The following is a 27,197-nucleotide window of genomic DNA, read 5'->3' on the forward strand; positions in this document are numbered from 1 at the left end:
TTCAGCCCTTAATTATGAGAACTGAATGTTCAGTTAGAAACTAATAAATTCAATTTCAAATCACAATTCAGATTCAGTTTTTCAGTGCAATGATTCAAATTGAACCATACAAATTATGTGATTCAAATTCAAATATTAATAATTGAAATTCAGTTTCTGGTGGCACATATTTCAGCCCATAAGTTAAAGCCTTTTGAAGCTTCTTAGAAAATGCTGCCCCCTTGTGGTTCAGAACCTCCACAAACCACTACAGCAGGGGTCTCAAACTCAAATTACCTGGGGGCCACTGGAGGCAGTATCAAAATGACCAAAAAAAGACACAAAATTACTAAAAAAAAAGAACCAAAATGACAGAAAAAACCTAAATTACTTAAAAAAGACACAAAATGACCAAAAAAATTACACAAAATTACAAAAAAAAGACACAAAATTATTTAAAAAAATACTAATTAAAAAATTACCAAAAAAGTAATTAAAGGGACCTTCCACACACAACAGGGTAAAGTGCCATTCATATAAAACTCACATTAAACTTTCATATCAAGGTGGGGGCCACAAAATATCGTCACAAGGGCCGCAATTGGCCCAAGGGCCGTGAGTTTGAGACCCCTGCACTACAGAGTGGCGTTAAACTGAAGCCACAGCAGAATATTTACCTCCACACTAACCTGCAGGGCTGCTCTCCTGTCTGTGTATTCAGTCTGTTGACATGTTGGAGTCTAAAGAGTCTGCAGCGGTCTAAATCTGACGTGTGTTATGTTTGCTGCAGCCTCGTGACCATCAGTGTTTTGATATCACTTCTGTGTTTCCTGTGTGTACTCTGGGATCGATAAAGCTAATGGGCCTGCTGTTTACTTTACTTTGGATTAATGCCAGAAGCTGAAATGATGAACAGTGTTTGAGGATTGTTGAGTCAGTAAGTGGCAACATGTGAACATGCAACCACTAGAGGAAGCTAGAGGAACATTTAGTGTCGTTTTGAAGGTCTATAATGAATCAGCAGTCCTTCAAAGTTACACTACACCAGGGATGGGCAACTTAAATGCTGCAGGGGGCCACAATATTTCATGTTCACTACCACAGGGCCACATATAGGACCGTGTACTTAACCAGATATGATGAAACTGCAATTTTAAATATGTTTACAGTGCAGTAACTTAACATATTTCATGCTCAAATACATGTAGAACAGTATAAATAGGAATACAAAAGGTTTGAAGCAAATACAAAATAACCACTTACTGTGATTTCTTTTTTTCAGTGCAAGAACAGCAGACCAACATTAATTGCAAGAAGTAATTTTGTGCATTTTTACACTGCACTTTTAAGATTTCATGCTCAAATGCATGTAGTTTTACTGAGGGCCACTTCAAGTGAGGGTGCGGGCCGTATGCGGCCCAGGGCCTCCAGTTGCCCATCCCTGCACTATGTTATGTGACATTAAATTTAATTCTTGATGCATCAGATAAATGTGGTTTTATCCATAACTTCTGTCTGTGCAGCCAAGGAGCTACTATGTTTGATTCCAGCTCCAACTTTTTTAAATGTGTTTCTGACGAAGTGCAGAATAAGCATACAGTCATGGAAAAAATATTAGACCACCATTTATCTTCATTTTAATGCCTGGTACAACTACAGGTACAAGGTCTGGACAAATATAATGATAATAACAAAAATGTGCTCATAAGAGTTTAATTTAAGAGCTGATATCTAGACATTTATCATGGTTTTCTTGATAATGACCAAAATCATTATCAATAAAACCATGTTAAATATCTAGATATCAGCTCTTAAATTAAACTCTTATCAGCTTTTTTTGTTGTTATGTTTATATTTCTCCAAACAAATGTACTTTTAGTTGTACCAGGCATTAAAATGAACAAGAAACTGAAGAAAACAAGGGTGGTGTAATCATTTTTCCAAGACTGTATACTTACAGAAAATCCATGAAGCTGATAAGATAAAATATTTAACATATTACCAAATGATTGCACTGTTTTATTTCATTTTTTTTTTATCGTGTCCTCAGATTACTTGGAATTGGAGTTTATCACATCCCTCCCCTGTGTGTGTGTGTGTGTGTGTGTGTGTGTGTGTGTGTGTGCGTGTCAGACAGAGATAACAGGGCCACACCCAACACTATACCTGCTCACATCCTGACATTTACAAGTATTTATCTTGAAGGTAATAAATAACAGTGTTTTTCAAACATCATATTTTCTGTTCCTCTATTTTGAAAAACCTATACTTTCTGTTTGGTGTAAACAGAAAGGGCGGTCAGGAGGCAGACTGTGGTAGAACGGAATTTCATGATCGTCATAACTGTGTAGCCTTCATATTATTAACCCTCTGGAGTCTCCAGAAGCGCCAAAGTGTGACTTCTTCATCGAAATGACTAAAAAAAGACACAAAATGACTAAAAAAAGACACAAAATGACCAAAGAAGACACAAAATGACTAAAAAATACACAAAAAGACAAAAAAAGCCACTAAATTACTAAAAAAAGACTAAAAAACACTTAAAAAAGACACAAAATGACCAAAAAAGACACAAAATGAGAAGATAGAATGACCAAAAAAACACAGAATACACAAAATGACAAAAAAAGACACAAAATGACCAAAAAAAGACACAAACAGACTAAAAAAGACAAAAAAGACTTTAAAAAGCCACAAAATGACTAAAAAAAGCCTAGTAAAAACCTAAAAAAAGACACAAAATGACCAAAAAAGAAACAAAATGAGAAGACAGAATGACCAAAAAACCCCCACAAAAGATACAAAATGACAAAAAAGCCACAAAAAGACAAAAAAAGACACAAAACGACAAAAAAAAGACTAAAAAAAAGACACAAAATGACCAAAAAAGACACAAAATGAGAAGACAGAATGACCAAAAAAACACAGAAGACACAAAATGACAAAAAAAGCCGCAAAATGACCAAAAAAGAAACAAAATGAGAAGACAGAATGACTAAAAAAACCCACAGGCTCTGGATATTTAACCATGCCCTAGGTTATTGCTGTTCCTGATAAAAAAACAAACATAACAGAAGGGTTAAAACAATTCCTATTATTTGTCTCCCCTCATATTACGTGTCCTGCTGGAGATATTCTGATACAGCCTGACCTCCAGCCCAGTCCGTCCCTGTTATACCCAAATTATGCAACTCCTAGACTGTTTAGGGACCCCAGGACACAGAAATATTAAAATATCCCATTCTAGAATAGGGGAAAATAACACATTTAGAGCATAAAGTGGGCAGGCCTGTAAGGGGATCTATTCATTCAGGTATTTTGAGGTCAGACTTATGTCTTAATGTACCTAAATTATTAAAATACATTATCTGGATCACAGCTAGTGTTATTAGACTCATTTTCTTTTAATCTGTGGACTGATGACTCAATGCAGGACTTAAAAGTATGAGAAGTGGCTTTATTTACATATTCTACAGGAATTGATGACACATACAGTCATGGGAAAAATATTAGACTATTGTTTTCTTCAGTTTCTTGTTCATTTTAATGTCTGGTACAACTAAAGGTTCATTTGTTTGGACAAATATAATGATAACAACAAAAATAGCTGATAAGAGTTCAATTTAAGAGCTGATATCTAGATATTTAACATGGTTTTATTGATAATAACCAATATCATTAACAAGAAATCCATGTTAAATGTCTAGATATCAGCTCTGAAATTAAACTCTTATCAGCTATTTTTGTTGTTATCATTATATTTGTATATTTGGTTACAGTTTGAATACAGCAATAGCCTGATTGTAATTTTCAAAATAAAACTTTTTTTCGGTAAGTAGTTTAAGTTTAAAAACTTATTTTGGTTGTTTGCATGTTTTTAGGAAGAGCAAAACATCAGATTTTTTCAAATTATTATTCCATTTATGCTCATGGCAAAGTCTCACATTTGTTTCACATGAGTGTTGTTTTTCAGGACTGACAGGTTGAACAAATATATATATGACAAATATAATGATAACAACAAAAATAGCTGATAAGAGATTAATTTAAGAGCTGGTATCTAGAGCTTACCAAAAATAGACGTAAAAATGACTAAAAAAGTCACAAAATGACGGAAAATAGACGAAAAAATTGTCAAAAAAGACACAAAATGACCAAAAACAATGATAATCTTGATAATGAAATTGTTTTTTATCAATAAAAACATGTTACATGTCTAGATATCAGCTCTTAAATTAAACTCTTATGAGCTATTTTGTTGTTATCATTATATTTGTCCAAACAAATGAACCTTTAGTTGTACCAGGCATTAAAATGAACAAGAAATTAAAGAAAAACAAAGGTGTTCTAATATTTTTTTTCCATGTCTGTATTTCTATGTTATTAATTATACGTTTAATACATTCCAATCTTCCTATAAATTGCAATGTGATCATTTATAATAAAATATATTTCTTTATGTTCAGAGGAGATGTAACTCTCAAAGCTTTGAGTCTATAAAAAACTTCCAACTGAAACTCTGAAACTGAATATAAAATGCATTTTCATGTTTTGAAGCCACATCTCTAACTTTAGGCCACGCAGGCAAATACAGACACAACGTGCACTTTCTAAATTACTGCAGGTGGGCTCATGTCTAATCTTTCTCACACACAGTTGCTGCAAGTTTCTTGTTTCGTTTCTTGCAGCAGCCGTGCAGAAACGGCTGGATGTGGCCAGAGGAGGAGATAGAGGAAGTGAAAATGAAATCCAGCTCAAAGATCGTCTATGAGTCAGGATGGGCGTTAGTTAAGTTTCCCCATGTGCTCCTCTGGAGTTATTACTCTTTACTTTTTGGGAGGATCTGCAGGACTGGCTCTTATGAAGATATTATTGGTGCAAAAGATTGAAGATTTGGAATTTGTAGTTCAATTAAATTCAATTCAAATTCAATTCAAAGAACTTTATTTTTCCGTTAGGAACTTCACATGTGGAGGAGCAGCAACAATACAACAATGCATACAATAAACAATAAACAATAAACAAACACACACACCCACACACCATCAGCCCACACTAGACATATGGCAGATAATAAAATCTTTGCTGAGCCTTGTGAAATAAATAAGTTATTAATACCTCCATAGTGGAGGGGCAATAAATAATTGATAGTAGTTAAAAAATAAAATAAAATTGTGTACAGTGATTGTGAATGCATATCAGTAAATTTGAAGTCACAAACTCTATGAGGGTGATTCTCATGAAACCAGTCTAAGTTCTGTCTGTGAAGATTATAAGGACATACTTTATTAAACTAAATATATTTCACTTTGATATGAATGATCAATATAGCCATAATGAGGCACAATTCATTGTTTTGTGTTAAAATAATATTTTTTATATTTTGAAACATATTTTTGATCCACAAATTCATTACTGTAATGCGTCCAGATAAAAATGTCATGGTTTCCCCCCACACTTATACACAATAAATATTGAAAAAAATGTATAAAAATGAATATACATTTGTTTAAAAATGTATAATTTAACAGAATATAATCAAATATGATGATCTTTAACAATGTAAGAATGAAAGAATAAAATCTGAATGAAAATTGATAGAATTGTTTGCATTAAAATGTGTGTATATTAATAAAATACATTTTGGTGATATCGGCTACCCTTGAGCATTTTTAAGTGCTTGCCAAAGAAATAAATTATTTATTTATTTAAAAATGTGTTACGGTAATGATTTTTGCTCACAGTGTCTCTAAAAATGTCAGAAAATACCTTAAAATGTTTAAATAGATTATAAATTCATATTAAACAGTGACTTTAGATTGTATTTGTTATAAAGGGTAAAATAAAACATGTATTGAATGCTCTTGGATTTTTGCTATAAGCTGTACCATGTTCATGAGAATCACCCGTGAGTTGTGTACTTGTAGAAAGAGACTTCTACAGCAGTGGTTCTCAACCTTTTTTCAGTGATGTTCCCCCTGTGAAATATTTTTTCAGCCAAGTACCCCCTAACCAGGGCAAAGCATTTTTGTTTGAAAAATAAAAAGAGTTAAAAACGGAGCGCTGTGCCATCAGTGTGTGATGTGTAAAGGGAGCTGTGCTGAGCTGTCAATATATTCATACTCCCAAACAAACATTTTTCCCGCCAAATTCTATTATAAAAGCATACGGGTCATTTTTGACCCATGTGTGTAAACTTGAAGTAGAAGTACAACAGCTGTGCTTGTTCAAAAAGTACGAAAGGAAAAGATAAAAAGGATGATTTGTGCTATAAAAAACCCCTAAAAACCCCCCAAGATATTTACAAAATGCATGGAACAATAAACAATAAAATATATTTATTTCAAAGATCTATAATAGAAACACTCAGACATACATGAAATAACATTGAAAATGGATACAGGTCATTTTTGACCATTAGAAGGGTAGTGACACAAAAAGGGATTTTATTAAAAAATCACTAAAGGAAAACATAAAATTAGGATGTATGATGATCAGAAACAAAATAACTGAGGAAAAGCTGGAATACTTTTTAATTTGGCTTTTACTTCTTACTTACTACTTTTGCATTTTAGTGTTATAACATCTTTACTTTCTTTATTTGCTACTATTTATTAGTCTCTCTCTCTCTCTATCTATATATATATATATATATATATATATATATATATATATATATATATATTTATAGATATGTGTGTGTGTGTGTGTGTGTTTTATCATGCTCTACTTCTTAAATATTTATTTATTGTTTTATCTAGCTTTTTAAAAAAGAACTTTTTATTGTTATTATTATTTACTTATTATTATTATTATTATTATTTATTAACACATATAACACACACACACACACACACACACACACACACACACACATATATATATATAACACATATAACACACACACACACACACACACACACACACACACATATATATATATATATAAAAGTAAATAATAATAACAAAAAAACTTTTTTTTTAAAAAGCTAGATAAAAAAGATAAAACAATAAATAAATATATATAGAGGCAGGTTAGAAATTAATTAGATAAAAAATAAAGAAAGGTCAGATAAAACAAAATAAAACAGAATAAGATACATTTCTAACCTGCCTATAGAAACACATCAAACAATAAATTGAAGTTAGTTAAATTGAAGTTGAGTCGTCTCCATGGTACCCGGGTATCAGAGCAGAGTGACACCTCCTCACGTGGGTGTTTCCTCGGGAGCGCGCACGCGGCCAAAGAGACTTCCGTGACGTCGCTCGCGAGCTGCCCAAAAGCGAGAGAGAGCGCGAGAGCAGGAGGGGGATTTCCAGCTCGAGCCCCCACCTCTCCTCCTCTGAGGCTGCCTTGTTTTGCTTTCGCTCTGGACACAGAAACAGAAAAGAAACCCACGGCCACACTTTCCTTTTTCCACTGAAAACCTCCACTGAGTGAAGTTGTCCCGCTCGGGCTCCGGTTGTTGCGAGGCAGCGGGACTGAGAGGCTGCAGGCCGTCCACACCGAACAGGTAACGGGTGATTTCCGCATGTTAACGCTGCTTTAACTCGCTCTCAGCAGGCAGACAGACAGACTTCCCTCAGGACGACATGACGGCTGCCTGCTCCGCTCTCTAAGTGAAAGTACTACTGGAGTTTTTCTCCGCGTTTGTTGATTAGCTACGGTATTTATTTTCACTTTTGGCTTTGGTTGTTTTTGTTGGTCAGCACGCTGCCTGGCACGCGGGAGACAAACACACATAAATAAACCTGTTAGTGACATTTAGCACAAGTCAGAGGTTAGCTTCAATGTGGCTAGTAACTTGTTAATATATTGGATAACTTATAAAGGATCAGAGGGACTGTTGTTGTTAGTGTGACACTTCTATGTGTTTTGGGAAGTTTTAACTATTATGGTATGTTTAGAAAGTGCTGACTTGTGAACAATATTCGTGTTGTATTCAGGTGTTCATGCATGTGTTAGGATATCTGAGTGCTGTCACAGGTATCTTATTTAAACTGCATTGTCATCTGCAACTTAAAAATGTGTTTTTAGACGTAAACACGTGCATATTTACATGTGTGCGTGTGTGCAGTCATGGCAAAAATTATTAGACATGTTCATTTTAATGTATGGTACAACTAAATGTACATTTGTTTGGGCAAATATAATGATAAGAGTTTAATTGAAGAGCTGATATCTACATTTTCCATGGTTTTATTGATAATAACCAATATCATTATCAATAAAACCATGGAAAATGTCTAGATATCAGCTCTGAAATTCAACTCTTATCAGCTATTTTTGTTGTTATCATTATATTTGTATATTTGGCTACAGTTTGAATACAGCAATAGCCTGATTGTAATTTTCAAAATAAAACTTTTTTTCGGTAAGTAGTTTAAGTTTAAAAACTTATTTTGGTTGTAATGCCCTGCTGCATTAAGGGCTAAATAAACCTGTTAGTGACATTTAGCACAAGTCAGAGGTGGAGGAGCTTCAATGTGGCTAGTAACTTGTTAATATATTGGATAACTTAGTAGCTCATAAGAGTTTAATTGAAGAGCTGATATCTACATTTTCCATGGTTTTATTGATAATAACCAATATCATTATCAAGAAAACCATGGAAAATCCCTGCACTATGTTATGTGACATTAAATTTAATTCTTGATGCATCAGATAAATGTGGTTTTATCCATAACTTCTGTCTGTGCAGTCAAGCAGCTACTATGTTTGATTCCAGCTCCAACTTTTTTAAATGTGTTTCTGACGAAGTACAGAATAAGCATTCAGTCATGGAAAACAATATTAGACCACCATTTATCTTCATTTTAATGCCTGGTACAACTAAAGGTACAAGGTCTGGACAAATATAATGATAATAACAAAAATGTGCTCATAAGAGTTTAATTTCAGAGCTGATATCTAGACATTTATCATGGTTTTCTTGATAATAACCAAAATCATTATCAAGAAAACCATGTTAAATGTCTAGATATCAGCTCTGAAATTCAACTCTTATCAGCTATTTTTGTTGTTATCATTATATTTGTCTATTTGGCTACAGTTTGAATACAGCAATAGCCTGATTGTAATTTTCAAAATAAAACTTTTTTTCGGTAAGTAGTTTAAGTTTAAAAACTTATTTTGGTTGTTTGCTTGTTTTTAGGAAGAGTAAAACATCTGATTTTGTTTTTTAACTTCCATTTATGCTCATGGCAAAGTCTCACATTTGTTTCACATGAGTGTTGTTTTTCAGGACTGCCAGGTTGAACAAATATATATGACAAATATAATGATAACAACAAAAATAGCTGATAAGAAATTCATTTTAGAGCTGATATCGAGAGCTGACCAAAAATAGATGTAAAAATTACTAAAAAAGTCACAAAATGACGGAAAATAGACGAAAAAATTGTCAAAAAAGACACAAAATGACCAAAAACAATGATAATCTTGATAATGAAATTGTTTTTTATCAATAAAAACATGGAAAATATCCAGATATCAGCTCTAAAATTAAACTGTTATGAGCTATTTTTGTTGTTATCATTATATTTGTCCACTTGTTAATATATTGGATAACTTATAAAGGATCAGAGGGACTGCTGTTGTTAGTGTGACATTTCTATGTGTTTTGGGAAGTTTTAACTATTATGGTATGTTTAGAAAGTGCTGACTTGTGAACAATATTCGTGTTGTATTCAGGTGTTCATGCATGTGTTAGGATATCTGAGTGCTGTCACAGGTATCTTATTTAAACTGCATTGTCATCTGCAACTTAAAAATGTGTTTGTAGACGTGTACACATGCATATTTACATGTGTGCGTGTGTGCAGTCATGGCAAAAATTATTAGACATGTTCATGTTCATGTATGGTACAACTAAATGTACATTTGTTTGGGCAAATATAATGATAACAGTTTTATTTAAGAGCTGATATCTTGACATTTTCCATGGATTTCTTCATAATGACCAAAATCATTAACAATAAAACCATGGAAACTGTCTAGATATCAGCTCTTAAATTAAACTCGTATGAGCTGTTTTTGTTGTTATCATTATATTTGTCCAAACAAATGTACCTTTACTTGTACCAGGCATTAAACAAGAACAAGAAATTGAAGAAAAATGGGTGGTCTAATATTTTTTTTCCATAACTGTATATGATGCATTATATATATGAATACTATTTAAATTGCACTGTCGGCTTTGTGAGTTTTTAATTGCAATTATAGGGTTCAGTTATGTTGTAGAAATTTTTACATTGTTATCCATTATTATTTTTAGTCATACAGCCGGGTGACTCCTGCAGTTTTTTTTTTGTTCTTTTTAAACAAAGGATACTAAATAGAGCCAGAACATTACTGGAAATTTGTGGATGAGTAGAAAATTCCTGTACACACACACACACACACACACACACACTCACTCACACACACTTAACATTACTGTCACTCTCCTTTTTATGTCATAAGCGTACAGGCAGAATACACTAAGCAGTTTGATCATTTTGCTGTTTTATGTTCTAAAATGCTACTAAATGTTCCTATTCTTGCTGCCAGCTGTACTTTGCTACAGTGACTTTAAGTTATTGTCCTGTCTTTGTCTCTCATCCTGTGCTGCCTGTCACAGGATTATAAATCCACGAGGTCTGCTATGAACCAGAACTATGTGATGAGACAATCTCTAAATTACCCAATAACTTTTTTCCTGTATTATATTCTGTAAAAAATGTTTTTTAAATCCAAATAAATGCATATCGGAAGACATTTATGCAGACACCATTATATCTGTGATAGGCAAATATTGGACAGTAAAATCGTTTGACTTTTATAAAGGTCAGGCTTTAATATCAAATGTGAGTCACTGTGCAATCAGAAAAATACACAATGTAAGTAGTAGTAGTAGTAGTAGTATTGGTCTGACACTAGTTTAGGCTCAGTTAATGACTAAAGCACACTATTTCTTACCCTTTTTTTTTGCATTATTACCTACAAGTTCACAAAATATTGTACACATGCTGGTGCCAAGAGTGAGAACTGAGTTAGGTAAGAGAGCTTTTAGTTACTCCGCCCCATTATCACGGAACAATCTGCAAAATTAATTAAAATTGTCTGAGTTGATCACAATGGGTGAATTTAAATCGATTCTAAAGGATAAAGAAATAATTTCTCTTGGTCAGTGTGACTGCTCCATATAAGTCTCTACTGAGGCTCCTTCACTGTTGTTGTTGTGATGTTTGCATTTGTATTTAATTGTATTTAATTATTTATGTTAACTGTGTTTAAATGTTGTAAATTGTCACTTTTTATGCTGCTTTCTCGGCCGGGTCTCTCGAAGGAAAAGAGATTTTTTAAATCGCAACGAGACTTTTACCTGCTTAAATAAAGGATATATATTATAAAAGTTAAATTACTAATGCTGTAAAAAAATATACAATTCATCATATACCATACACTATTTCCACTAACACATTTTCACTTTTATGTGGGTTATAATAATACAGAACTGCTGTCTTTGCTGTTCGTACTATAAGCTGGATGCAGCTGGAAGTTTCAACCCTGTGGCTCATAAATGGAGATAATATTTAGTATCTGATGCGGTGCCATGTCACCCTGTTTGACCTGTTGGGGAGCTGGTTCTCACCAGGAGGCGGTGCGTTGGCTTCCTGCAGCGAGCACGGGGAGTGTCACGCTCAGTGGCCCGCCGGACTTTGATCACATCAGACTACAGACCTCATAAAGCTGCTCTTAAATCAGATGTGCAGGGTGGGGTGGGTGAAGTTTACTCTTACTGTTTTAAGATAAACATGCTGTATTCATTATATTCTCTTAGCTCTTTCTGTTTTCCTCTTGTCGTGAACAGATATGGTGGTGGGGGGATACAGCACGGCTGCAGTTAAAGTCATGATAGTGCAACTTCACCGCCATGAACTTGGCAGCAGTTTTATCTTTACAACCGCAGACAAAAGTGCAAGTTCCCTTTACTGCATGTTACTGAATGTGTGAATTTACTCTCTTCATATTCTTCATAATTTTTTACCACAGACCTGAAATAGGTCTTAACTCTATGCAGTCTTGGACTATTTTGTCCATTTTTGAGTAAGTTATTTTCTGTCTTTTTGTGTCTTTTTTAGTTATTTGTGTCTTTTATTTTGGTAATTTTATGTGCTCTGTTTTTGTTTTGGTCATTCTGTCTACTCATTTGTGTCTTTTATGGTCTTTTTGTGTCTATTTGGTCATTTTGTGTCTTTTTTGGTCATTTTGTGTCTGTTGTTGTGTCTTCTTTGGTTATTTTGTGTCTTTTTTGGGTCATTTTGTGTCTTTTTGGTCATTTTGTGTCTTTTTGTGTCTTTTTTGGTCATTTTGTGTCTGTTGTTGTGTCTTTTTTAGTTAATTTGTGTCGTTTATTTGGTCATTTTGTGTCTTTTTTGTCATTTTGTGTCCTGTGATTTTTTTGGTCATTCTGTCTTCTCATTTTGTGTATTTTATGGTCTTTGTGGTCGTTTTGTGTCTTTTTTTAGTAATTTGTGTCTTTTTTTGCTCATTTTGTGTCTTTTTTAATCACATAAAAAGTGATTTTGAATCTTTTTTTTAACTTTCCAAACACTATCATGCTCAATACAGAATTTTAAATGTTGCAAATGTGAGCAAAGGTGTCAAATCTACCATATAAGAGGGTTCCATCCAGTTCTATCATTTTATACTAAATCTATTTGAGCTTGTCTCCAGTTTTACTTGGTATATCATCATCAAACTGAAACTGGCCTCATGGAGTTTACAGCCAGAACTTTAGAGGTAAATGTACAGTAGGGCTCCACGCTGCTTTGTTTTCTAGTCTGATGGAGGCAACAAGTCTGGATTATTTGGAGCTTTTGGAGACTCCACAGGGTTAAATTGTGTTCATTCTGGTCTTAAAGGGTCTAAAAAACTTTTCGAAACCTGCAGAAATCCTGCATATTGGTTGGCAGAGTAGACCACATGACTTGTGTTTTCATATTTATGTTATTATCTTATCTTATTAGCTTTTGAGAAAATTCTTTGAATTGTTGAGTCAGTCATCTTACACGGCTTGACAGTAAGAGTTGCCAGGTTTGTATTGGCAAATATTCTGAGAAATTGGCAAACCCTTCTTGGTTTAAGGATTAGGGTTAGGGTTAGGCAATCTTGTTTTAACTGGGACAGGAAACCGCAAACTGTGCACCACTAAATAAATACATGTTATTATTTGTTGCATTAGAGATATTTTAACCCATAAGAACCCAGACCTATTTATCCTTGAAGGAAAATTATGGGGGATATACCACAGACCAAGTGGACCAAGATTATTTTTTGTTCATATTTGGTCAAATGTACTTTAAATTGAACAGCAGAGCATATATTAATTAATTAATATTTAAACAATGAAAATAATTGAGTGGCCTATTACTATTTTTGTTATCAGGTTTTCGATTTTTTGGTTAAAAGCCCAATGTGACGTATACGTCATAGTGATATTTTTACTTGTTTTATATTAATTTGTTCAGGAAATGTGGTCAAAACTGGTTAAATGCAAAACAGGATATTAACGGATTAGAATTGTTAAACTTTTAAACTTTAAGCTTTTTGAAATTAGCTACTTTTTCACATTTCGTGTCCAGTCACAGCCACATTTTGGAGAAGTCACTTCTTGTCACAGTCAAACAGTCTTGCTAAGGGACTTAATGAGTTAAGGTGAAGCATAAAGCTGTATATGGGAGATTATAGAACATTTAAAGTGTTTGTTACACGCGTGTCAACATGGGTTCTTATGGGTTAAGTGTGCTGTGTAGAAAGAACCAGACAAGGCTGACAAATGCACTGATGCATTTACCTGCAGCTGCACAGACAAATCTAAAAGCAAACTAAGTTGTTTGTCTGTGGGGTGAAACGTTAACTAACCCATCAGCTGCACAAATGAAAGAGCTGATTGACAAGAAGCTGATTTTAATGAAACCAAACTACAGAGCAATGTGCATGTTCTAATGAAAGACAATGTGGTTTATGCAATAGCAAAGAAATGGAAATATCAATGACCGTCCCATTGATAATGATAGATATTCTGTGTCTGATGATATTTAAAAAATTGAATACTGGCATCCCATTAATAATAGACAAATGATAATATCATGTTAATATTGCAGATATATCCATCCATCCAGCAACTAGGGCTGGGCGATATATTGATATATTTATATATTTATAAAATGTGATATGGAATTAGACCATATCGCATATATCGATATAGTTCAAATTTGCACTGTGATCCTTGCTCCAGGCAAGCTGCGGCTTTTATTTAAGATATTTGTTTATTTAAGTGTGCACTTTATGGAGCGTTGATTTTAAAAAAAACAACTTTCTCCTGCTGTTATAGAGTATTTATGTTCACTTAAATAAACAGTTTCAATAAAACTACTTCTGACATGTCATATTTGACTTTGACTGAACATTTGCTCTCACTTTGCGATAAAAATATCGGGATATATATATATATTGTTTATTGATATTCAGGCTAAATATATCAGGATATGACTTTTGGTCCATATCGCCCAGCCCTACAAACAACCTGAATTTGATGCCTGGTTGCCAGCCTGGCATCCACTTTTGAAAGATAGTTTATCTGTGTCATACATCCAGTTGTTGCCGTCTACAACATAAACATGACTGTGTTTGTTTGTTTGTGTTTTCACAGGAAACAATGCCAGTAGAGCGAATGAGGATGCGTCCGTGGTTGGAGGAACAGATCGACTCCTGTCAGATACCAGGCCTGAAATGGGTTAACAAAGTACGTGTAAACTGATCCAGGCACACACACACACACCAGGTTTTTAGTATATTTTTTTATTGCTACATGACAAACAAGGTACCAGTAGGTGCAGTAGATTCTCAGAAAACCAACAAGACCCAGCATTGGTGATATGCAGCTCTTAAGGCTTGGCAATTAGGCAATTAGTTGAAAGGGGTGTGTTCAAAAAAATAGCAGTGTCTGCTGTTGACTTTACAAACTCAAAACTATTTTATAATAATAATAATAATAATACATTCAATTTATATAGCGCTTTTAAAGGTAGTCAAAGTCGCTTTTTGTACAAACTTTTTTTGTTTTGAGGGGCGCCTGGAATGCCCTGCTTAACCTGCTGTCCCCGCGACCCGGCCCCGGCTAAGCAGACGAGGATGGATGGATTTAGCAATCTTGTGAATCACTAAACTAATATTTAGTTGTACGACTGCAGTTTTTTTAGAACTGCTTCACATCTGTGTGGATGGATCAACCAAGTTGTGGCACCTTTCAGCTGTTATTCCACTCCAAGATTCTTTAACAACATTACACAATTAATTTACATTTCTTGGTTTTGCTTCAGAAACAGCATTTTTGATGTCACCCCACAAGTTCTCAACTGGATTAAGGTCCACTCCATAACATCAATGTTGTTGGTTTGGAACCAAGATTTTGCTGGTTTACTAGTGTGTTTGGGGTCATTGTCTTGTTGAAACACCCGTTTTAAGGACATGTCCTCTTCAGCATAAGGCAACATGACCTCTTCAAGTATTTTGACATATGCAAACTGATCCATGATTTGATAAATAGGCCCAGTTTGTACAAAATAGTTTTGAGTTTGTAAAGTCAACAGCAGACACTGCTATATTCTTGAACACACCCCTTTCAACTAATTGCCCAACTGCACAGCTTTAAGAGCTGCATATCACAAATGCTGGGTCTTGTTGGTTTTCTGAGAATCTACTGCACCTACTGGTACCTTGTTTGCCATGTAGCAATAAAAAATATACTAAAAACCTGGATTAATCTGGTTAGTCACATTGGACTGCTGTTATTGGTACTATTGGACTGCCTGACACAGTTAAACTTGCCACATCAGTAGCCATTTTTAAAAACAGATTAAAAACCTATCTTTTCTCTACAGCATTTGGTTGAATTGTGTGCATGTGTGGTTGTGGGAGTGGGTGCACATGTGTGAGTAAGTAAGTGTATATGTGGTGAATATGGCATGGCTTGTCTACCTGCACTCTTCAATTAATTTGTAATCGATTTGTTTGATTTTTCTGTGTTTTTTGTTGTTGTTGTTGTTTTAAACTGTAATTATGTGTATTGTGAAGCACATTGAGTCTGCCTTGTGCATGAAATGCGCTCTATAAATAAAGTTGAATTGAATTGAATTTTGAACACTACTGTATACACACATTGAAATTAAAGTTGACCAAAGAGCTGACAGGATGTAAATGTGTGCAGGAGAAGAGAATCTTCCAGATCCCCTGGATGCACGCTGCTCGACACGGCTGGGACCTGCAGAAAGATGCTCCGCTCTTCATGAGATGGGCCATACACACAGGTAACACACACATCTGAACACACACTCACTGCTTCTCCTTTTCACCGGGTTTCATTTCATGTTGCCATACAAACACAGCACCACTTCTTTAGACAACTTCAGAGTTGTTTAGTATTTTTGAGGAAGAAATTATAGCAGATAAATTATCCACCGTTAAGGCATCATGTTTCGACAGTCTTCTTGTAAATTCTGTGGTGGACTCTGCTAACACATCCATGTGCTCTTATTTTGAAAGCTACATGTGTTTGCTTTTATTTTGAAGGCGGGTCTAATCTTTAATTTACACTCAAAGTCAGAACTTGAAAGTCAGAAAGCCTCCTCGTCCCTCTAAAACAGCAGCTGCAGGTTGCAGCTGTAAATAGATTACTAGTTTAATAAATTACGTGGTATTGGATCGGTGCCTGGACTCCAGGACTCGCCGATACCGATACCAGCATTTTCGGCAGTATCGGAGCAATTTCTGATACTGGTATCGGAATCAAAACAACTCTAACCATCTGTTGTCAAGCTTAATGATTATAGCCAACGCTGTTCCATAGTTTGTAACAATGTCTGCATGACGTGTCATACCTGACAAGTAAAAAAAACAGCTTATTTCTGTCATTTTATCTCATCTGCAGGGTTGGTACGGGTGCTTGAATCCTTAAAAATGCTTAAATTTTAATGTTGTATTTTCAAGGTTTGAAAAGTGCTTGGATTTTGGATAAAGTGCTTGAAAATGCTTGAAATCTTTACTGTATTTCTCTTGCAATCTGACTATAGATAATCACATGTTCAATGAAAAAAAAAAAATGAATATTGAGATTAGCAAAGTGTACTTTTGGTTGTTAAAAGTGTAAAACCATCTCTGTTGGTATGGTTGAGTGAAATTACCCCTTTTAGCATGTAAGTACTCAAAAAACATGCAACTTACAACAGGTGTAAGATACTGGAAAAGCTTTGAAAATGGACCATGAAAGTCCTTGAAAAGTGCTTGAACAGTTTTTCCTGTTTTCCAAGCTGCTGTTGCTGTGATACAGCACTCCAACCATATTTGCATTATGAAGAGGAAATGCACAAATGAGATAATACAGAACTAAATACTTAGATATACACAATAATATAGAAATTAATCTTTAAAAAAAGAATAAATACATTAAAATAAATAAAAAATATAATATAATTATATTATATAAATAAAATATATATAAAATGGAGAAGTGACACAGGAAAATGAATAAATAGTGTAATTAATAAAAAGGTAAATTAATACATTTATGTGACATTTTATCATATGGCTATATTTATCATGATATTTTTTTGTACATGTAATGGTATATTAATTAAGTTTATCAAGTCATTTATTTATTTTGGATTTTGGAAGCTTCCATCCTCCATATTAATTATTACATATAAATACATAATTTAAAAAAAGGAGTACCAAATGCATTTAAAAAAACATTTTATATGAATTAAAAGACATGCAATATATTTAAAAAATGATTAAAAATAAATAAATTGAAAAATTACACAGGAAAATAAAATAAAATAAAAGGAAAAATAATGAGAAATAAATGACTCAATAACTAAATTAATAAGGATATTTGATATATATATATATATATATATATATATATATATATATAATGTAGTCTGATAAACAGTCTATGTTGTCCAATTCAGTGCCACATATTTTTCTGTTTTCCAAGCTGCTACAATACAAAGTAAATATTAAGATACATACATTAATATAGAAAGTAATTTAAAAGAATGAATAAATACATTCAAAATACATTAAAAAATATATAAATTTGACCAAAGTGTATGAAGCTTGCATGTGAAGCAGAGCAGTGCCTGCTGGATCCTGTGAAGTAACTGATGGGGACATCTGTGCTGCAGGCCGTCTGTAGTAATAAACAGCATTTGGTTAATCTTTTGTGCTGTGGTGTTTGTGTAGGCAAATACCAGGCAGGCGTGGACCGTCCTGATCCAAAGACATGGAAGGCTAACTTCCGCTGTGCCATGAACAGTTTACCAGACATCGAGGAGGTGAAAGATAAAAGCATCAAAAAGGGAACGAACGCCTTCAGAGTCTACAAGATGCTCTCCTCCTCGGAGAGGAGCATGAAGAAAGGTGAGTGCTGCTGCTCATCTTCTGCTTTTACACATTTGATTGGTTTCTCCTTGGAAATACTTTTCTTTTTGAGTCCATAGCAAGCTAAAATTGTTTTGGATTTTTCATTAGTTTTAGTTTTAATTTCCTTGTGATTTTTTTTGTAATTATAGTGAAAATGTCCTTTGTTTTCATCTTTATCAACTTTTTTCATACGTAAACCTTTTTGGTTGATATGAAATCTATTTCATCTATCTGGTTTTATGACTTTATAAACTTATTGGTGCTGAGATGGATAATAAAAGATTGATTTCTTATTGATTTCTTCTTGGAAAGACTTCTTTCTGAGTCCACAGTTTTAGTTTTAATTTCCTTGTGTTTTTTTTTGTTTTCAAATTCAGTTAGTTTTAATTCGTTTTTAGAGTGAGTTTGCTAGTTTTTATTTTTTTGGAAAATGCTTAGTTTTAGTTTAGTTTTTATTAAAAAACAACAACAACAAAAAACATTGTGGTTTTTAAAATTAAGATTATTTTAAAACCCACTTTTATTTACTGTTTTTTACCCAGCATGAGACTCGCTCTGTTTTAGATGTTTTTATTTGTTCTCTTTTTATTGTTGGTCTGTCCTGCCATGTACAGCACTTTGAATCAGCTATGGCTGTTTTAAAGGGCTCTATAAATAAAGTTGAGTTGATTTTATTTAGTTTTTATTAGTTTTAGTGTTAGTTTTAGTTTTTTTCTTTGTAATGGGGTATTTGTGGGGTGCCAGATTAAAAAAAAGTAAAAATAAATGTTGCCTTTATTTCCTTTTATTATCCATCTCAGCTCCAATAAGTTTATTAAGTTATAAAACCAAATGGATGAAATAGATTTCATATCAACCAAAAAGGTTTACGTATGAAAAAAGTTGACAAAGACTAAAACGAAGGACATTTTCACAATAATTTTAGTTAGTTTTAGTTAGTTTTGTAACCACAAAATACAGTTTCAGTTAGTAATCGTTCTTAAAAAACTCTTATTTTGTTCGTTTTGGTTAACTTTAATAACCATAGTCCATATTTGTCGTACTTGCCACATAAATTGTTGCTCACAAATCAGTTCTTTGAGTGTGTTTTTGCTTCTGTGTCCATTCAGCAAAGAAGAAGACAGACAAGGAGGGACGACCCAAGGGAAACAAAGAGGTAGGCACACATGTCATGTATATGTAGGACAGATGCTGCTAAAATAGTTAAAAAATAAGTGACTCAATAACTAAATTAATAAGGATACTGGATACATATAATGTAGTCTGATAAACGGTCTATGTAGTCAAATTCAGTGCCACATATTTTCCTGTTTTCCAAGCTGCTGTTGCTGTGATACAGCACTCCAACCATATTTGCATTATGAAGAGGAAATGCAAAAATATGATAATACAGAACTAAATAATTACATATACATGCAATAATATAGAAATTAATCTTTAAAAAAAGAATAAATACATTCAAATAAATAAAAAAACATTAAAAAATATATAAATAAAAGGAAAAATTATGTAAAATAAATAAATGGAGAAGTGACACAGGAAAATTCATAAATGGCGTAATTAATAAAGGTAAATTATTACATTTATGTGACATTTTATCATATGCCTATATTTATTATGATCTTTTTTTGTACATGTTATGGTATATTAATTAAGTTTATCAAGTCATTTATTTTTTGGGGATTTTGGAAGCTTCCATCCTCCATATTAATTATTACATATAAATACATAATTAAAAAAAAAGGAGTACCAAATGCATTTAAAAATACATTTTAAATGAATTAAAAGACATGCAATATATTTAAAAAATGATTAAAATAATAAAAATAAACAAATAAATTGAAACAATACACAGGAAAATGAATGAATAAATGAATAGTGGAATTAAGACAAAGATGAATAAATGTATGATTGAATGAATGAATGAATGCCTGGATTTTGAAAAATATTTTTGGCACATTTAATGGCATATTAATTGTGACAGCACTGCTAAAAACATGAAGGGAAATAATGAGACAATAAGAGAAGAGTGTGTTCCTGCTTCCTCACTCAGGCCTTGTGATTACTGTGGCATGTTAGAAGTAGAAATACTTTACTTAAAAAGGAATGTTTCCGTCTTTCTTCATGACAAGGAAGAGCTTTTCTAGAAATGTTATTTATGCTCGAGCTGCAAAGTTCAACAATCGTCTGTGGATCTGGTTTCCACATAACAGAGCATGACTGCAGTGACGAACCTTTCTGCTTGTTTATTCTGCAGTGCACAAGTCAAACCAATAACTGCTTCCTCCAGTTGTACATTCATAATAAAATGATGGGATTGGCTGCTTTATTCCCAGAGTCAACAGAAAGGAATAGAAAGGTTACTGACCTTCAACCTTTTTGTATCATCTTCAATTCAGTGTGGCCTAAATTTTAGTTTAAAGTCAAAACTGAAGAAAGGTCACTCCTAAAAATTGTTAATTAATTTAAGTCTGATATAAACAGAAATGACATTAACTTTTTAAATGTTTATCACATATTTAGGAGTCGACAAGAGTGCTTTTAAATATCTGGCTGTTAGATTGGTAGATTGTGCTCTGTGTAATGTGTTTACATATCTGAAATACTTGAGATAGCAGGTTGTATCCTGTTATGGTTTAAGCTGGAATAAGATGTTTATAACCTCGCTAACAAGTATGTTTTTAAAGCTGAATATCTGAACAAAACTATCAGCATAAAGCTTGCTCATGTCTGCACAGGATCACTACATCCCTCATGATCACACTTAAAATAGCTGCGTTTCCTTTAGGGGGAAGAGTGGCCAAAAAAACTCTCAGGCCACGCCCTCTTAAAAGTCCTCTCACTCTGCGTGTCTCCGTTACAAAAAGGCCCCCAGAGGGATTTAGAGACTCCGGAGATCCATACGCGACGGATAACCGCCATCGCTAACTGTGTACAACGTCAGCAGCTGATCATAAACAAAGCAGCATGGCTAATTATGCACAGTGTCTCCGCTGATCATAAACATAGTGATCGTGAATTAACCGGCATCACTAACTGTGCACAGAGTGTCTGGTGCTTGTTGTAAACAAACAGAGATCGCTAAGTGAACACTTCCTGCAGCAGCAGCACATACACACTGTACTACTACAGAGCTAACTGTTAGCCTGTTAGCAATTTGCAGACTGGACCCTAAGGGGTTAACATCCCCTCCGGCTCCAGCTGCAGCTGGGAGAGACTGCTGCAGGAGGACCTAAGAGTAAGAATGAGTCTCCAAAAGTCTCCAATAACACCAGAAAAAGTCGCTGGATTTGTTGCCAGTCACTATTTTGAAAAATAGTCGCTCAGGGGGTCTGAAAAGTCGCTGAATATAGCAACAAAGTCGCTAAGTTGGCAACACTGCTTTGCCGGCTTTTACAAATGGCGCGTGTTGTTGTTGTTGTGGCGTCGAGTACTACGTCACATCCTGCTTAGTGTTCTATCCAATCAGCAACCAGGCTTTTTTAGGGGAGAAAAACGGCCCTGCTCTTCTACAGGGACTTAAAAAGTCCAGTCAAAAAAACGTTTAGGGTGGCTCATATTCAAATTAGGGGCGTTTCAGCGAGTGACACCCACCTCATTCCGGGTATTGGGCTGTAGTGGAAACACCCTGTGTGTTATTATGTTGAGGATAATTTGTTCAAATGAGCCTGCAAGTATTGTTGTGCATAACTTGTGTTTTAGAAATGTTTTCTGCTCTATATGTAATGCTGCTCAATGTCATTTTGGAAACAAGTCTTATATGCATAACTGAAATAATCATCTATAACGATCCTTTTTTTTTCTGTCTCTTTTTCCACCCCAGCAGGGCGCTTCTCCAGCTTCAGACATGACTGATCCTGATGGACCCATTGACTACACCAAACAGGAAATGATCAAACAAGAAGGGATCAAGCAGGAAACACTGGAGTTCACAGTGACAGACAGTGCCTCAGGTACTACACCACTGTTTACTTTACTAACAGGATAGGCTCTTTGAAGTGAGGTTGTGTGAGGTTCTTCTTCATACTCCTATAGTGGATAGTGGTGGTATGCTGCTGTGGACAGGGGCAGCAGCAAAATGTATTTTAGAAACCTAAAATGTTTAATATCACTTTAACTCTACGCTATATTTGGAATATTTTCATATCTTGACTGTGCTATAAGGCTGGGCGATACGGACCAAAAGTCATATCCTGATATATTTAGGCTGAATATCGATATACAATATATATATCCCGATAGATTTGCCACTTATTTCTCATAAATCTGCTACTTTTTTCTTGCAGATTTGCCACTTTAAATCTCGTAAATTTGCAACTTTTTTCTCGAAATATTACCCCCACCCCCCGGAGTCCGTATTTTTTTTCCCTTCATACTTGTCCCTAATACACCGTCGTATAAAACACAATGGTTTTATATGACATTGATTTTTTTTTTATTTTTTATATTTTACATTTAAAATACAAAACACTATATTTTTCGACATTTTTTCTCTTGAGTCTGCTACATTTCCTCGTAATTTGCCACTTTTTTGTCATAAATCTGCTATTTTTTTCTCATAAATCTAGTACTTTTATCTTGCAGATTTGCCACTTTAAATCTCATAAATCTACTACTTTTTTCTTGCAGATTTGCCACTTTAAATCTCGTAAATTTGCGACTGTTTTCTTGAAATATTACCCCCATCCCCCTGGGTCTTTATTTTTTTTCTTCATACTTGGCCCCATCGTATAAAATACAATGGTTTTATATGAATTTTTTATTTTTTTATTTTATATTTTACATTTTAAATGTTTTTTCTTTTTACGAAAAAAATACTTTGAACTGTTTTTTTTTCTCCTCAATTTTTAAAATGGGTCTATTTGACCTGCAACATAAGAGGAGGGTGAAGCAATTTTTTGACTAGAAGTACAAATAGCTGATGGAGATGACTCTTTATCTCACAACAAGTTGTAGATGATTCCACACACTAAAGATATTTTTTACCAATAATTTATTTCGCAGCAGTAGAGTGACTCTTGTCTGTGTTGACAGCCATTCACAGCTCAGTAGAAGACAACGTGATCACGAGCGAGCAGCTGCCGTTCGTCTGCCAGACGATCGAAGTGACCACTGAGAACGAAGAACAGACCGTCAGCTCCTCCCACTCGTACCCGCTCCAGATATCTCCCGTGTCTTCGTGCTGCGGTGAGGCGACACACACGCTTTACACACCACGATTTACCACATCTTGTCATGACAAGGAGCGTAACTGGGTTAGTTGCATGGAACCAGCTTTGTAGAACCTGCAGAGTAGCTGTCAGTAATTCAGAACCACAGTTTTTAACCACATTTACAAATGTGTATCAAAACTATGCGGTTAACTTTCTAACTTTCTAGGACATGGTTCATGCTACGTGTTTGATGCAACACACAGAATCACATGGCTGCAAAACCTAAATCACATCTTGTTTTGTTTGTTTTGTTTTAATTGGTGTTCATTTTGTACAGCCAGAGAAAAAAAACTAAAAATGTGAAGCAGTCAGATGGTGACCCCATGAACTGCTCATATCTGCCATTACATCACCACTTATTACATCATCCACAGAAAGTGCCTGCATCTTCTGCACCACAGTCCTCATGTGGGCAAAACACTAAATGTGAAGCAGAAAATATGATCCTGAACAGTAATTTAATTCACATTGCTCAGGCCGGTAGCTTATCTCTTTAGCTCTAATTAAATAGAAGCATGTGCAATACAAAAAAGATTGCTTTCTCTTTTCCGAAACCATACATGCTCACAGGAAACTAAACATGATGCTGCTCAGAGGTCATTGCATTGTCAGTAATCCACTTCTTTTCTATCTTCTATTAGTCATTTAATTACCGCTCTGACATCTGTTCATCGGTTTATTCATCTTCCCCAACCAGTCATTCAGGCAGAGTTGGCTCAGTCGGTTTACAGTTGTTTTTCATTCCTTTGTTTGTCTCTCCTTCCTTTTTAAAAAAACATTTGTTTCCATTGCTACCATGCAGGAGTTACACCAGCCATCCTCACAGTTTATACCATAGGAATTCTGATGCATTATCTGTTTATAAATGCTTTGTTTCTTGTCTTTATTTACAGGCAGCGACACTGATAGCGACACAGAAGAAAACAAAGAGGTGAGTCTCCCATTATACACAGAAAGAGAGAGAGAGAGATGAATGAATCATTAACTGCTCTGATCTGCAGATAAACAGGTTTTTACCTGTTTCAACCTTACTGCAGAAACAGGGTGTGTGTGTTTGTGTGTGAGTGAGAGTGTGTGTGCGTCAGTGTGTGTGAGTGTGTCAGTGAGAGTGTGTGTGTGTTCCTTCCTGTAATGTTGCGAGACTGAGAAAAGGGAGGGCCTTGTCAGGAACTGTGGCCGTCAAACATTAACAGATTTGAGGTTGGCCTGTGTAGTACATTGTACCCACACTGAACACACACACACTTGTGCACACACAAGCACACACTCCACCTCTTATCGGTGGTAAGAAGAAAGTGTTCTTAACTGTGGTGTTATGTTCAAACTTTTCTGATTATTTTGGCAGTTTTTATAATAGCAGTCAAGAAGAATTATAGTTTTGGCTATTGGATTCAGTTATGGTTTTCCAAGTATTGTTCTCTTCCAAAGCAACATCTTGTGACACATGTATTCTAATAATTTCACAGAAATTATGATTCAGCTCGATGATTATTTTTTCTGTTGTTTTTTTAATGGTGTTTCAACATAACAAACGTCAGAAATCTGATGCACTCATCAGGGTTCATGTGGATGCTTGAAAGCCTTGAAAATGCTTGAATTTTAATGTTGAATTTCAAGGTTTGAAAAGTGCTTGGATTTTGGATAAAGTGCTTGTAAATGCTTGAAATTCTCACTGTATTTATCTTGCAATCTGACTATAGATAACTGCATTTTCAATGGAAAAAATATATATAAACTGAATAGCCTACAGCAGGGGTCTCAAACTCAAATTACCTGGGGGATGCTGGAGGCAGTATCAAAATGACAAAAAAAAGACACAAAATGACTGAAAAAAATTACTTACAGACACAAAATTACAAAAATTACACAGACTTACCAACAAAGACACAAAATCATTTAAAAAAGACACAAAATTATTTTAAAAAGACACAAAATTACAAAAAGACGACACAGAATTACCAAAAGGACACTAAATTATTAAAAAAATACACAACATTATTAAAAAAAAGACACAAAATGACCAAAACATTACACAGAATTACCAAAAGACACTAAATTATTTTAAAGACACAAAATTACCAAAAAAAGACACAGAATTACCAAAAAAGACACTAAATTATTAAAAAAATACACAAAATGATTTTAAAAAATACACAAAATTACCAAAAAAATACACAAAAAAAATAGTAATTAAAGGGACCTTCCACTTATACAGACCTCTACCTGTATTAAAATTCACAAGTTAAATTAAAACAAGTAACTATCACATAGAAAAAAATGACACATAAAAATGATTTAAAATAATAATAATATTAAAAGTAAAATAAAACAAAAATTGGTTACAAAACAAATTTGTAACCATTGAAAGGTCCTGGAAAAGCTTGAAAATGGACCTTGAAATTCCTTGAAAAGTGCTTGAATTTGACCACTGCTAAAGTGTCCGAACCCTGACTTACTGTGTGTACATCTTCTTCTCCTTTCCGTTGTTTTGATTGACAGGGTGTCGGTGCAGTCTGGAGGCGGGACTACAACTCAGTTCTCAGGATCCCCATGTGTTCTCTCCCCGGGATGGCCACCTTCGTCAACGCGGGCAAACCCAACTTCAGGGTGACGAGCACGCGCGACCCGACCCCCCTCATCAGCTACCACACCGACGGCTGGACGCCGACCTACGGCCAGAACTCTCTCGCTGCCGCCGCAAGCAGCCACGCCCACGAGAAGCGCGCAAGTGTCATTGTGAAAACCTCCGATTTGACTTCCTCCTGACCTCCGACCCCAGACGAGGGCGTGTCGTCACTGCTTCCAGTAGGAATAGGAATGGCAGATAGTTTGTGTTCTCCATCGGGGCTGCGTGGAGCCTAAACAGGGCGAGCCTTTGGTTTTTTTGTAGCTTCTGTTCGGTCGATGAATTCACTTTCTCTTAACTGGAGGAACTGCTGACAGATGTCGGCTAAATTCTTGCCTTACATGCACGAACACAAGATCATCTGTGTTTGTTGCATTACCTGCATAGGACACACTGTAGAGGGGAACCAAGGCTAATGCTAATGCTAAATTGGTTCAGAGTAAAGTGCAACTGATGGCCAGAGTCAAGTAATACACATACGTATACAATCATGGGAAAAATATTGGACCTTTATTTTCTTCAATTTCCTGTTCATTTTAATTCCTGGAACAACTAAAGGTACATTTGTTTGGACAAATATAATGATAACAACAAAAATATCTCATAACAGTTTAATTTAAGAGCTGATATCTAGACATTTTCCATGGTTTTCTTGATAAAAAACAAAATCATTATCAAGATTTTTGCTCATTTTGTGACTTTTTTTAGTCATTTTTACGTCTATTTTTGGTCATTTTCACATCTACAGTCATGGATGATAACCAAAATCATTATCAAGAAAACCATGGAAAATATCTAGATATCAGCTCTTAAATTAAACTCTTATGAGCTATTTTTGTTGTTATTATTATATTTGTCCTATTAAATGTACCTTTAGTTGTACCAGGCATTAAAATGAACAAGAAAT

At 34.5% G+C, this 27,197-nt stretch overlaps 1 protein-coding gene across 2 annotated transcripts; it reads left to right on the plus strand.

Annotated features, from left to right (window-relative positions):
• The first annotated feature begins 7,177 nt into the window (after positions 1-7,177).
• Positions 7,178-26,803, plus strand: irf2b (interferon regulatory factor 2b). 2 transcript variants are annotated; one of them, XM_059346868.1, is made up of 9 exons: positions 7,178-7,493; positions 14,679-14,771; positions 16,236-16,335; positions 18,272-18,448; positions 19,561-19,607; positions 22,278-22,404; positions 23,486-23,638; positions 24,558-24,595; positions 26,164-26,803. In XM_059346868.1, exons 2-9 carry the CDS (start codon positions 14,685-14,687, stop codon positions 26,428-26,430), a joined length of 996 nt encoding a protein of 331 aa, XP_059202851.1. In that variant the 5' UTR covers positions 7,178-7,493; positions 14,679-14,684; the 3' UTR covers positions 26,431-26,803. The 2 variants fall into 2 exon arrangements, with proteins under 2 accessions (XP_059202851.1, XP_059202852.1); XM_059346869.1 differs by lacking the exon at positions 7,178-7,493 and adding an exon at positions 11,579-11,742.
• Positions 26,804-27,197: the final 394 nt, after the last annotated feature.

The sequence above is a fragment of the Centropristis striata genome, chromosome 12 (genome assembly GCF_030273125.1).
Source record: "Centropristis striata isolate RG_2023a ecotype Rhode Island chromosome 12, C.striata_1.0, whole genome shotgun sequence".
Taxonomy (NCBI): domain Eukaryota; kingdom Metazoa; phylum Chordata; class Actinopteri; order Perciformes; family Serranidae; genus Centropristis; species Centropristis striata.

What these genes read in the sequence shown, in the direction of transcription:
- irf2b (XM_059346868.1), top strand. Translation starts at nt 14,685, where the DNA reads ATGCCAGTAGAGCGAATGAGGATGCGTCCGTGGTTGGAGGAACAGATC. An exon ending in GCCTGAAATGGGTTAACAAA is followed by an intron (nt 14,772 to 16,235) that starts GTACGTGTAAAC and finishes AAATGTGTGCAG; the next exon opens with GAGAAGAGAATCTTCCAGAT. An exon ending in GACCCAAGGGAAACAAAGAG is followed by an intron (nt 19,608 to 22,277) that starts GTAGGCACACAT and finishes CCACCCCAGCAG; the next exon opens with GGCGCTTCTCCAGCTTCAGA.